The 13216-nt window shown below is 38.7% G+C and overlaps 1 protein-coding gene across 1 annotated transcript; it reads left to right on the forward strand.

Annotated features, from left to right (window-relative positions):
- The first annotated feature begins 2735 nt into the window (after positions 1 to 2735).
- Positions 2736 to 10866, forward strand: LOC135470514 (betaine--homocysteine S-methyltransferase 1-like). Its single transcript, XM_064749504.1, has 7 exons — positions 2736 to 2785; positions 5514 to 5704; positions 6007 to 6201; positions 7078 to 7189; positions 7983 to 8164; positions 8822 to 8903; positions 9834 to 10866. Exons 1-7 carry the CDS (start codon positions 2773 to 2775, stop codon positions 10115 to 10117), a joined length of 1059 nt encoding a protein of 352 aa, XP_064605574.1. The 5' UTR covers positions 2736 to 2772; the 3' UTR covers positions 10118 to 10866.
- The last annotated feature ends 2350 nt before the right edge of the window (positions 10867 to 13216 follow it).

The raw sequence follows: 13216 nt of genomic DNA on the forward strand, positions 1-13216 counted from the left end.
TAAACAAAAAACAATCTATAGACCGGTTGTATTGTCTAATGATTTTCCTGAGTGTATACCACGAGTTATGGGGAGTTAACTCAACAGCCAGCTCGGGATACATATCGGCAGTGTGTCCACTTTTAAGTCAGACCGGTACATAAGAATAAGCATTTATACCGCTGTAAGTTTTATGAGTGGAGATAACCTTCTAGATCAGTGGAAACCTTGCCCTTCACCGGCAAAGATAATGAGGTAAAGCCATAGTCAAACCAACAAGAGATGGATTTGAACATGTTACCACATTGAACAAAAACCTGCTCCAGCGGGGTTCACACCTTAGACGAGAGAGCCACCAGCTTACGGCCACTGTACGTATATTTTATACATACATGTGCATACGCATATATATACATCTGGTGTTTCCCCCTGATATAATGAGACAGGAGCAGTTATAGGCCCCGGATGTACGGATATCGGCATCTGAAGTATTTTATGCCTGGAGGCAGTTGTAGTATATGAGCGCTGTTGATTGGTCATTAGCTCGGAACCGAAGGGCGAATCTCGAATTATTTGTTAAGTAAAGAAGAATTGGTGTGACATAAACACTATTTACAGTCGGGACAAGTCTCCGTAAAAAAAAGACGTTGTCAGTGCCCGGCTGAGACGCGTATAGAGTGGAAGGGTATAATAACTGTAAGGTCATTCGCTTTTAACACGGATCGGTTGATTATGACAGGTGGGTAACATCGATGGCATGTCTAGAGCACACCGGCCTTACTCACCTAGAACTATACGCATAAATAACTGCAAGGTGTTTCACATCAAACATACAGTTGTGAGGAATACTATCGAAATACGCGGGTCGAGGTGGATTATAATAATGGGGTATAAATACGAAATAAATACGAAAGCTATACATAAATTATTAATGAACTCTTGCGTAATCTTGAATAGTGTGGTTTTAGATCTTGGTCCTCATTTGAATCTGCAGTGGGTTGTTCCACAAGGCTCTATCCTGGAACCTGTTTTGTTCGTACTTTGTTTATTTGAATTATTCATCGGACTGGCGTTTTACGCCGTACTCAAGAAACTTTCACTTACACGATATTCCTGAGTACGGCATGAAACATCAATCATATGAATAAATAAATTTCACTTACACGAAGGTGACCAACACTATGGTGGAAGGAAACCTTGCAGAGTTCGGGTAAGACCCACGACCACCAGGCCGCGGAGGCCTCCTGTTCCTATACTTTATATCAGTCATGTCTCTCTTGTTTATCAGCCCTCCTCCGTTTACTTCTATACGCAGACAATACATGGCTGTGTTGCAATCATTTATCGTATACAGAAACAAAATATCTTCTTGTAACGCGCCTGACAAAAATGTATGTAAATTTAAATTCGCTTCTTTCTCCGCTCCCACACCTAATGTGACCTTATCGACGACGCTCGGACAGCTTCCGTGGCCTACTGGTTCGGAAAATGCGGGAATGCGGGATCAAACCCGGTATGGGTCATACCAAAGACTTTGAAAATGGTACTCGTTGCTGCTTCGCTTGGCGCTTAGCACTGAGGGGTTTGGGCAAGGAAACATGACTGGTTGGCCTAGTGTCAGTATCATGTGACTGGGTGGGTGGCATCATTCTTCAGTGGCGGAAGCACATTGGCGGCAGGGATTCTCTCTACCACAAGAAGACACAGTATGTGTACACACATCTTATGACTCCTCGTCGTCATACGACGTTAAGTTGTTAAGTACATTGTAAAACCCCAAGCATACATACAACGCTCGTGTGACAGTTTGCGCATACTAACGATCGTCGAAGACCTCTTGTCTTTCACCAGTATATTACATTCATGGCGTTACCATGACGCCTATTTTGATAAACGACTTATGAGCTAACATGGTAAAAAATTTTGATAAGCTAAAAAACTTTTCCGTGAAATACAATCTCTGAGCGATGATTATGCATATTCGTCCTTTAAACAATAACGGATTGATACGTTAGACAATTGACGAAAATGCAATGCGTTGTCAGGAAATGCGATTAACGCAATTCATTTTTTTGTATAAAGGTTTAATTCATTTGCGTAGGACATTTATTGCCTCTTTCCGTCATTACTGAAAACTCGTGACTGTAAATCCGTCCTAATATATGGCTTATGTGCAACGTAAGTTTTTGAAATTGGTCTTGTGAACGTCCATTATCGCCGGTGTCAGGTAAACATCCATTGTCGCCGGTGTCAGGTGAACGTCTATTATACGACTGTCTGCTATAATGAATAGTGGCAACTGAGGCATTACGAAGACTGCAAACTTAAGGTACGATACGATCCACGACTGAACCCACGACAGACGCTTTACCAACTCGGTCAATGCAGAACACTTTTGGTCCCAATCTACTTTCCAGTGTAGACACAAACGTGTCAAGACTCACTGGCAAGCATGCACGACCTCAAAAAAATTGTATAAACAATTAGTAACAGAAGTAATAGTTACCACAGAAAGCGCTTCTAAAGAGCATTAGGTTAACATCATTACTGTCACATAAAGTGCAAGAACAACTGGCCGCCGTCGTATAAGTGAAATATTCTTGAGTACGGTGTAAAACACCAATCAAATAAATAAATACGTACAGTGGTCACCTGCTTTCGGCGTTTGCTTGATATAGAGATATATGTGAAATGTAGGTGACTGGAGCATATATAAGTCGGAAACACCTCGAAGTGCCAGTCAAACGCCACTGTCATTACCTTGCACAAGAGACGGAGAAACAGCCACAAAAAATGGGGGTGAAGGGTAAGTTGACAACAGTGCTTTCATCAAAATTGAGACTTTTTAGATCTGATATAATGACCGTTATTTTGGAGCATGGGGAATATCAGAAGCTAGGTTTAAGTCTGTATATGAATATTTACTTAATCTTTTCATCACGCACCGAGTTGTGGAAATGAAAACTACTTCCGTCAGGTTCAGTTCTTTCGGCCCTGATGGTCATGTGAGAGTTCATAGTCCAGTGCCTTTCTCCCACATATTGAGAAGCGTGACATCTAAATGCAATCGTTAAATGGGTTCAGTTCGTAACACTGAAATTTGTGTTGTATTCTTTAAAACAAAACTCATAAATGTCACGTGCAATTAAGACTGGATCTTCCCGCCAGAAACGAAAGACTGGGAGTTAATTTGCATTAATTTATGAAAATCAAAACAGTGATGAAATGTTGATCTGAAATCTGAAGTTTAATTTATTCATTTTTCACAAAGTTATGCACGTGTTCAAATGTAAGCCGCACTAACTTTCACTTATACAGCGGTGGCCATCATTATGGCGGGAAGAATCGGTCAGAGCCCGGGGGAAACCCACGACCATCCGCAGGTTGGAAATATAGGTATAATGCAATGTGAACATAAGTCATAATATTCTGAAGACTGAAATATATGACCTATATACGTGGTGGTAGAGAGATTACAACACACCCATGGCCATGCTGATCAGATAACATTGCTCTAATAGGCAAAAGTATGCACTTTGTCTGGATTTGCATGAAGATCATCGTGTATATGTGAAGCCGTTATGTTCCATATGGCGTTAATACATAAAGATATGTAAAACACGTGGAATAAAAGGACTCCAAAACTCATTTGGGACTGACGTTCCAAATGACGTTGTCAGTTAGCTATATCACCATTATCTAATAGGGCGGTTCAAGTACTGTGTTTTTATACAGCATCATAACAACATGTGAATGAGTTATGATAAAAAAAAAACAAACTAACAGGATAACAAAATCCCAGCATGAAAATGTATGCACAAGGCTGTTTAAAAACACTGCCACACATGTACTACTACACACAGGTCCTAATAAACCTCGATGGTTCATGATTACAATCAGACATTGTGACCATCTTACCGCAAGTGCTGCCTATAGTTGCTGACAGGACCCTACTGGGATGTCTCCTAAGGTTGTCCCTATATCATAACCTACTACAGGTGTCATACGAAAGAAAGTCAAACATCATGTTATATTAATTATTTATCAAAGTGCACAGGTCTGCATTACACTGACAGTAATCAGTATTAATGGCCAACACTACAAACCATAGTAAATTATAGTTTTCTTATTTTAAATTATACATGTACTCATATGATCAAACTGGTACGTCATTGTCAAAAACTGAGTTTCAAGCCAAGGGAGGTAACTTATACAGTGCAAACAGTCTAGACTTGAAGTTGTGATCCTGCACTATCGATCAGCTGTTCGAGTACACGTAAACATTACATAACTTCTTAGATTACACACGATAAAACTATCATTGTTCATGCAACGAAGCTTGGTGAAAACTTATGACATGATTCACCTGTTAATCTTTGTTTGAATAATTGACACTTACATAAGTGTCTCGCCTTGTCAAGTTGATGATAAATGGCGGACACTGAGCAATTGAATCATGGGTACATCAACCAAGTTATCTTATAGGCAGTAAACCGCAAAGAACTTTGTCCTAAAATTTACAGTCTTCCATTAATCACATGAACACAGACTTCCTTCAAGTGAAGAACTCTATTTGCACCTCATATGCAGAAATAAAAAAATTACAACTTTCAAAGAGCTGGACCTAACTAAGTTCGACGTTACGGACTAGCGTCACAAACATAATAAACAAGAACATAGGCCTATGCACCTACAAGTGACAACATCCCTTATAGGCTACATATGATGACCTTGTTTTTGAATATGAAAACACTGAAATAGTTTAGTATAAATCGGTTATAATCTTGTTAACCAGATATGACCAGTTCACTGGAAGATATCGCTAAAAACAAAGCCCAAGTGACCTATATATGAGTTGATAAACACTGTTATATAGCCTCTTCTAGAGTGTGGCCTATATTCACAGCTCACAAACCAGAGGCATTTATCATTGAATTTACAGTTTTAGCCGTGTAATATGCAAGTCCCTCAATTTCATTGTTTCTGTCCAACGAAGATATGAGTATTTCATCGGATGTGAGATGAAAACAGAACAAGTAGGCCCTAGGGGCCTAATACTTACCGATGAGGAAGGCTGATGTCAGAAAAAATCTTGCATGTTTGAACACCGTAATACGCGATTAGTGCAACTCCAAAAAACATAAGGCTCAGTGAGCCTTTCTTTTTTTGGAGTTAAACTACACATGTATTACGTTAAACTGTTTAGTATAACATAAGGTTCATGAACAAGTAATCGCGAAGGCTTTCACATTGAGCCGGAACTGTATATCTGATTAAGACGACTGATTGGTTCTTGTCTTCTGACTGGACAGTGAATTGACAGCCAGTCTGTGAATGAATGTATATATCCAACACTTTACACCTGATCCACCCAACACATCTTTATTTTTTTTTTGATTTTTCAGAGAATTGAAACATGCGATTGGCTGAAAGCACTTAATCAGAACCAATGTACGGTGTAAAATAAAAAAAGGAATAAATAAATTAAATAAAGGGACGACGTGTATAGGCTAATCTTTGTGAAATTATTTTAGGGTTACTGGAGCGTTTAAGGGATGGCGAGGATGTGATAGTGGCGGAAGGATATGTGTTTGAATTGGAAAGACGAGGTTATTTAAGAGCAGGCGCCTTTGTACCGGAAGTGGTCATTGAGAAACCCGAGGCTGTCACAGCTCTCCATGAGGAATTCGTTCACGCCGGAAGTGACGTCGTTCTAGCCTTCACAGTAAGTTCCTAATATGCATGATTTTGCACGTTTGCATTCCATATCGCTTTCGCGTCCTCTCGCGAAATATTAAAGAAAAGATGATAAAGTAGTGTTAAAATCACGCTGTACCATAACTTTAATACAGTAGACGATAACCCAGATACACAGTTGGAATTATATTTTTTATCATTATTTTAAAATTGAAGAAACCACATTATACAGAGGGCATTAAAGTATGCCGTTATTGTAATGCAGTAGATGTTGTACTAGATACACAGTGTACCATTACTTGTAATGACGTGTATCATTAATGGTGACAGTATTACTGTCACCGGGAGAAGATGAGGGTGATAGGACGAGAGGGTGACCTGGAGAAGATCAATCGTCAGGCCCTGAGGCTGGCTCGTGATGTGGCTAATCGGACGGGCACGTTGATGGCAGGGAACATCTGTAACACCACAGTCTACAACCATAAGAACCCAGAAACGGCGGCCGAGACCAGGCAAATATTCAAAGTACATTATATAGGCATATCTTTCTATAAAACATACGCTGATATTGCTTTGTTTTGCATGAAATAATAGATAGATTAGCGTTTAATCTAGTAATGTTGATACCATTGTTCTAAATTGCTTCTTATTGTTCTAAAGTGTTCTTGTGTTAAAATCTCAATGGTTAAAAATATCCTTGTTCTATAATCTCCATGGTTAAAGTATACTTTTACTATAATATGAACTGGTTAAAATATCTGTGTGCTATAATATCCATGGTTAAAGTATACTTTTACTATAATATGAACTGGTTAAAATATCCGTGTGCTATAATATCCATGGTTAAAGTATCGTTATTATATAATTCCCATGGTTAAAGTATCCGTGTGTTATAATGTCCATGATTAAAATATCCATGTGCTATAATCTCCATTGTTAAAGTGTCCTTGTTTCACTGAATGCCTTTCACATCAAAATTTCGTAACTGGATTGCCTTTGCCACAAAGCAAAAGGCGGGACAATGGGCTGTGAACGAGTGGTTAAGATACCTAACTTCCAATCACCAGGACACATGAGGTGTAGGTTGAAACCATGGCCTGGTTACACCAGGAATCTATACCAGTATACAAATTCCCACAATTTGGTGACAATAACCGGTCTACGAGCAATATGACATGTACACTTATACGTCTCACGTGAGAAAGCTCTTCAAAATGTTCCAAACTGACGTTTTACCTTGGGCACTCCATCCATACAATTGACCGCCATGGCAGCGCACAAGTTAAAGAGCCTTCAGTCCAAAATAACAGTTACAAAATGTAACGATAATGGTTTGGCGACGAAATTTTGTGAAGGAAATCAGTTGTGTATAAAAACATGTACATGTATTCCGTTTAACAGGAACAGGTAGAATGGGCAGTGGAGGAGAAGGCGGACTTTATAGTGGGAGAGACGTTCGGGGAGTTAGGCGAGGCTTTGCTTGCATTGGAAGCAATCAAAATACACGGGAAAGGTTATCACTGGATTACTGTCATCGCTACAACAACATTAGATGCATACCGCAGAGTAAAACTTGTGTAAAGTAACCATACCAGGGACGAAATTTTTTTAAAGATTATTTGATTAGAGTTTGCTCAAGAATATTTCACTTTTACGCCAGTGGTCTACATTCTGGTGGGAGGAAACAGGGCAGAGCATGAGGGAAACCCACGATCATCCGCACTTTGCTGACGGACTGTGTTGTCCGATTCCTATGTACGACCGGAAAGGACCAAATCTATTGATTTATGTGTAACTTCGTGTATATTAGTGGTTCATTATGATTTGTCATCAGATGTATGAACCTTGTTTAAAAAAAACTAAGAAATATTCACAAATCACCTGTCAAACCACTGACTTGAACAATTTATGAAACGTCACTCTAAATCAAATTTTACGGCTATGGGGGAAATAAAGAAAATAATGCCAACTAAAAAAAAAAGAAAAAAGAAATCAGCAGCCGAACTAGTCTGAGCTGCACATAAATGTTGCGCCCATGCATAGACAAAACATATGGGCGGCTACAGGGATTTGCTTTTTACTTATTTAGTATGTCTTCTTGGATTAATCTACTAAAAATTTATGCCTGGTTAAGTTTTAAACATTTACCCTAACTTGTTAGATTTTTCAATTTTATCCCCAGTTTATTATTCCCTAGAAAGAAATGGACCAGTTTGAATTGTCTACTTTACGGATAGTCTGTATGAATTCTTTGTGATTGGATATTCTCTATAACCTTTGACCTCTTTGTATGTTTTGATATCCAGGGTTGCCTGCTGTGATTACTTTGGGCATTGCTTCGTTCGACAATAGGACATTCTGCGGAGTGCCCTACCTAGAGGCGCTTAAAAAGCTAGAGGAGGCAGGGGCTGATGTTGTAGGACTCAACTGTACACGGGGGCCTAGAACGATGCTTCCTCTTATAGCCGAAGCTAAGGCGGCCTGCAAGGTTATATCTTCATCTATCTATCATTTTGTTATATTATTTATAACTGCATATATTTCAGGGTAGTTTAGCACGGTACACATGCAATCTGTTGTTCTCATTACAAAATTTCAGAAAAACTAATATTTAAGAAAAGCTAATATTTAAGAATCCAAATAAACCCAAAGTAACTCCGAATAGTGATGCTATTTTGGTCGATATTTCAAACTCATCCTTGAAATGTGCCCCCTCTCTTTTCTCTCGTTCTGTCTTATCCTACTTTGAAAGCATGTAGTTCACTGTGAACAGACAAATCTGTTGTAATATTATATTGTTTCGTGTCTGATAATTGTCTTTAATCTTACCGACATACTAACCGAAATGACGTCATTATTAGCAATTGCTCTTAATATTTAATGAGGACATTTTGTAACTCAGTTTTTGCTACGCGACAATTAACCGCTTATTCAAGACAATTTTTAATATTTCAAGATAGCTAACACTATTATAAGAATACCAGAGGCACACTGTGGGCATTTGGACAGATCACCTGCATAGTGACGATCTAAATAAGTTGTGAGGATCTTATTCAGTTTTACCATATACAATTGCGCCAATTGGAAAACTATCTTCAACCCTATACATGTTTATGTTTTTATATGGATACCTCATCGTTTGCAGGTTCCGATTGCTGCTCTTCCAGTAGTGTACAGAACCACAGAACAATGTGTTAACTTCCTTGCCTTAAACGACCCAGATACAGGTAACAAATCGCTGTTTTCATGGACATGTTTCTTAGGAATTTGAATAACGCGCTCTTGGATGAAAGGGGAACGTTTCACGCGCAGTGCTGACTCGGGTCCAAGCTGCATAGAACATTGTCCTCTTACGAAGCTTGAGTAATACCTCAATAGTTTTCTCACAATACGTCATTGCAAGCACAGGAGTGAACAATAGACTACACAGCATAAGCTCGAAGTACATCAGGCGAGAATGGTTTGATTCCCATTTGAAAGATATATTTTGTGACCACTACAACGGTACTGTTTTATTAACCTCTTTGGGAACGGTTCTCAAATGATTTTGGTTGTTCAAACTTTCAAGCCCTTGTATTTTGATTATTTATTTGATTGGTGTTTTAGGCCCTACTCAAGAATATTTCACATACGACGGCGGCCAGCATTATTGTTGTTAGGAGCCTGGGAGGAGCTTGGGGAAAACCCACATCCAAATCCTGACAAACCTTCCCACGTTCAACTGGAGAGAAGTCCAGCATTGTACTGGTGAGAGGCTCCGGGTCGCGCGGCGCTAGCAAGCTAACCACTAGGCCGCAGAAACCGGCACAAATTAAAAGAAAATGGTTTTCAGCCTGAGATATAGAATGACAGCTATTTCCAATGAAAGGTAGATAGTTAGACGCTCACTTAGATGTAAGCGCTATTTTAGCTTCGAATCTGTCAGTATAGACGGCGTGATCTCGCGATGTGAATTTAAAGATATATATTTTCTAACCTCGGCATTTCAAGGGACTATTTACTTTTTAAAAAGAGATGATTTGTATACAAGCGTTTTCATTATCTGTCTCTACACACTACTCACCACGCCCTATAGAGCTCATTTCACTTGTGTAACACAAATAACTGCTGATCATTCAACCAATGTACTAACGATTTCCTGCGCCTTTTCTCTGCAGGCGATTTTGCGTTTCCAACAGAGTTACCTGCTCTTGCTTGCTCACGGAAAGAGATAGCCGAGTTTGGCCGGAAATGTAAGGAGCTCGGCGTCCAGTATGTCGGATTGTGCTGTGGCAATGCATCGCATTATCTCCGGGAAGTGGCGGAGGCTTACGGAAGGCACCCCGGCGCCTGTCGGTATTCTCCGAACATGAGGCAGCATTTTATCTGGGGGGAAGATGCTGAGTTCAAGAAAAGCTACTCAGATGATTTACGCAAAATGTTGAAAGCACAACCCAAATAGATAGTATACTATCTTTAAGAATGCGATTTCCGTAAGAATTAAGACTAGACTCCTTTTTGCTTTGCTCGCTTTCTTTCAAATGAATTGTGGTTTGGGGGACGCAAGTTTATTGTAGGCCTAACCGCCTCGTGTTTGTTGGAAAACTGCTTTATGTCGGGTTGTTATCAGAAGTTTTATTAAGCTCTTGTGGCTGTTTTTGATTTTGTGTGCAGGCTAGAGCTATGTGAGCGAATAAAAAGAAATGTCGGAAAGAGACTTTTACTCTATATGCCAAATGCGGTATACTTCTTATCAAAGCTGGGCCGGTACATGGCACAGGCTCACCAACCTCGGGTGTTTTTTCCACCTATCCGACAAGCGTCCCGTAAGTCAAATATTCTTGAGAACGGCGTTTAAAGCCAATCAAATAAATAAAGAAATAAATGTTACTGTACATGGGATGTGGTCTACTGGTTGACATCAGTAACCATCGCAGTTCAGACATCACGGCTTAAGTTCTTCCCTCTAGAAAAAAGAGGTAGTTGACAGGTAAACCATCATTGTTAATAAACTTGACCCATCGGGCCACTTTGGCGAAGTTGACCATAAAAGTTAAATAAAAAAGGAGATGCGATTCTGTCGGTTTGGAAAGTGTTGCTTATGACAATGCATTTAAAGATCATGGGTTGTCACAGGGATTGTTATGCAAGCTAAAATGTACACATGTTTGCTGAAAACAGTGTAAATCGTTTGACGAATTATTACAAAATATACAAAATTAACAACTTGATTCACTGTTAGCGATTTCCCGTAAATTTTACGGTAATATACTGGCAGCTTGGGCTGACAACAATGTACCGTAAAAAAAAAATGGTGAAAGGTTTAATGAAATTTACGGTGACCGTATTATTGAAGGTCCATCGCTGTTGAAATTACAGTATACCGTATACGCTAATATCCACCGTAAAATTCAAGATAAGGCAGTGTTTTTGAAAGTCACGGTAGATTTACTTTGTATGGGTTTACTAGACTGCGTTACTATATTCTGTTCCTTCTGGCATATTCCATGGAGAAGACCCATATTGGTACAGTCAATACTCTGTGCAGCACAGGATTGAACAGAGATCAGTTGAATTCTCACATATGCTTGAAGCAATGCTTTCTCTGTGGTAGTGTTTTATCCATGTGTTTGAAATTTTGAAACTGTCTTGCACAACGCTTAAAATAAGTGTTTGGATTCAAAACGCATAGTCCAGACTCTAATCAGAGGGCTAAAAGTCAAAATAATTGTGGAGAGTGGACCAGGTTATGATGCTTTGGACGAAGGGGCACGTCTTCAAAAAGATTTTTACATTCAGCTGGGTATTCATCAATTCTGAAGATCAAATCAGGTATAGGCAAGTTCAACTATATTTTTCAATTTAAGATGCAGTTGCCAAACTTGATCACTAACATCAGAGACATACTTTCCTACAAGAAGGGAAAATGCTCTCAAAAATGAAAAGTTTTTAACAGCATGGGCACGAAGTTTGAGTTTTTTTTATAATTCATTTCACTGGGTTTGTTTTTTGAATCCACACCAAGATATTTGAAACTTGTTACTCTTTTGTTCAACTGGTCATATGTAAATCACTGGCTACTTTCACTAAATGCTTCATAATTAATGCCATGTCGTACGATACTACCCTATCAAAAAGATCATGACGAAGGCACCGAGGTAGCCCAGGATTACAGACATGAAAATGTTGGGGAGAATTTAAATGAGAATCAGATTTTATTCCCCTACATTCTTCGCCCTCTTTATTTAAATTTTCTACCATCTGATCAAAGTTTTGGGAAGTTCGGTGATGACCAAGAGCATAAGGAATGCCAGAAACAAAGTCCTGTTTTGACGACATGCAATATCAATAAAAATAATTTGCAGAAAAACTTTCCAGAAATCCACCAATAGCATGTTAACCCAGATTATCTCCAGAGATACTAGTCACTGTTCCATGAATGGCAGAGCCATTTGCCAATTCAATGCCTTTAGCTTTTAACTCTTCAACATCATCAATGAGATGCTTAAATAATTTTTCCTGCCCATCGGCTTGAAGTCTTTCTCTTTGCAAAGCACAGCTAATTGTAGATGATTAGCATTTGACATTAGATGAGATGGAAAATTTCCTAGTGTATAGTAAGCTCTAATGAGTTTATGTTTTGACTTTGCTGAACCAAAGGGAATTGACTACTTCAAAAGCATCTTGATACAAAATAAGACGAAGAGATTCTGACACATATTGCAGGAGTTCACATGTTTGATGAATAAAACCGTTAGAAACATCACTAAGAACATCTTGATGATCAGGCTTATTTTGAAACACAATGTATTCAGAGGTCGTTTCTAATAATGCCTTCAAGGAGTCAAGTATTGGAATATAGAGAAAAGATCGAGCTCTCTGATACTCATCCATGCCTAGAAAAAATTCCTTTGGTTCCACATAAGAAAAACTTTTGTCAAAAAATGTCTTCCTAGTCTGGTAACTTCGCAATGGGCCAGTGTTACAGACTTTCATGAGATCACATTTCATCACATCTGTAACTATCCCTTTCCGATTTTCAGGCAAAGATCTGTTTCTTTCAGATTTGCAACTATGGCAGTGTGATAATATTCTTGTCCCATGTCACTGACGTTTTGAATTTTTTTCATAATTTTCTGAAATGTTGATGTCGGAAGAAGATATTTTGACTGCAGTTTTAAATAAAATAGAGCCAAACTGTTACGAAATCTATTTCAGGAACGACAACCCTAATTACTCACCACGTGACAACATTCTACCGTATTTTAGATATAACGGTATAATACCTTTATTTATAAAGTAGTATACCACAGAAATAACCATTCTGTCTAACAGTGTTCATGTGACAATTCTTGTACGCGCTTGAAAATTAAAATGATTGACGTGCATGCCAAATCACCATATTATCTACCTATTTTACAGTGGATGTTTGTCTAAAATAAAGATATATCATCATATTATTATTACATATGTTCAAATCATTAAGTTGTGTTACCTGTGTTCATCAGGCTGGTAATGTATATTACGACAATCACTTTATAACGATATCATGTGTTAAAGA

The sequence above is a fragment of the Liolophura sinensis genome, chromosome 1 (assembly GCF_032854445.1).
Source record: "Liolophura sinensis isolate JHLJ2023 chromosome 1, CUHK_Ljap_v2, whole genome shotgun sequence".
Lineage (NCBI taxonomy): Eukaryota > Metazoa > Mollusca > Polyplacophora > Chitonida > Chitonidae > Liolophura > Liolophura sinensis.

Bases quoted from the DNA above. Each gene is read 5' to 3' on its own strand.
- LOC135470514 (XM_064749504.1), top strand. The intron at 7,190-7,982 runs GTTATCACTGGA...TTTGATATCCAG, and splicing joins AATCAAAATACACGGGAAAG to GGTTGCCTGCTGTGATTACT. The intron at 8,165-8,821 runs GTTATATCTTCA...CATCGTTTGCAG, and splicing joins AAGCTAAGGCGGCCTGCAAG to GTTCCGATTGCTGCTCTTCC.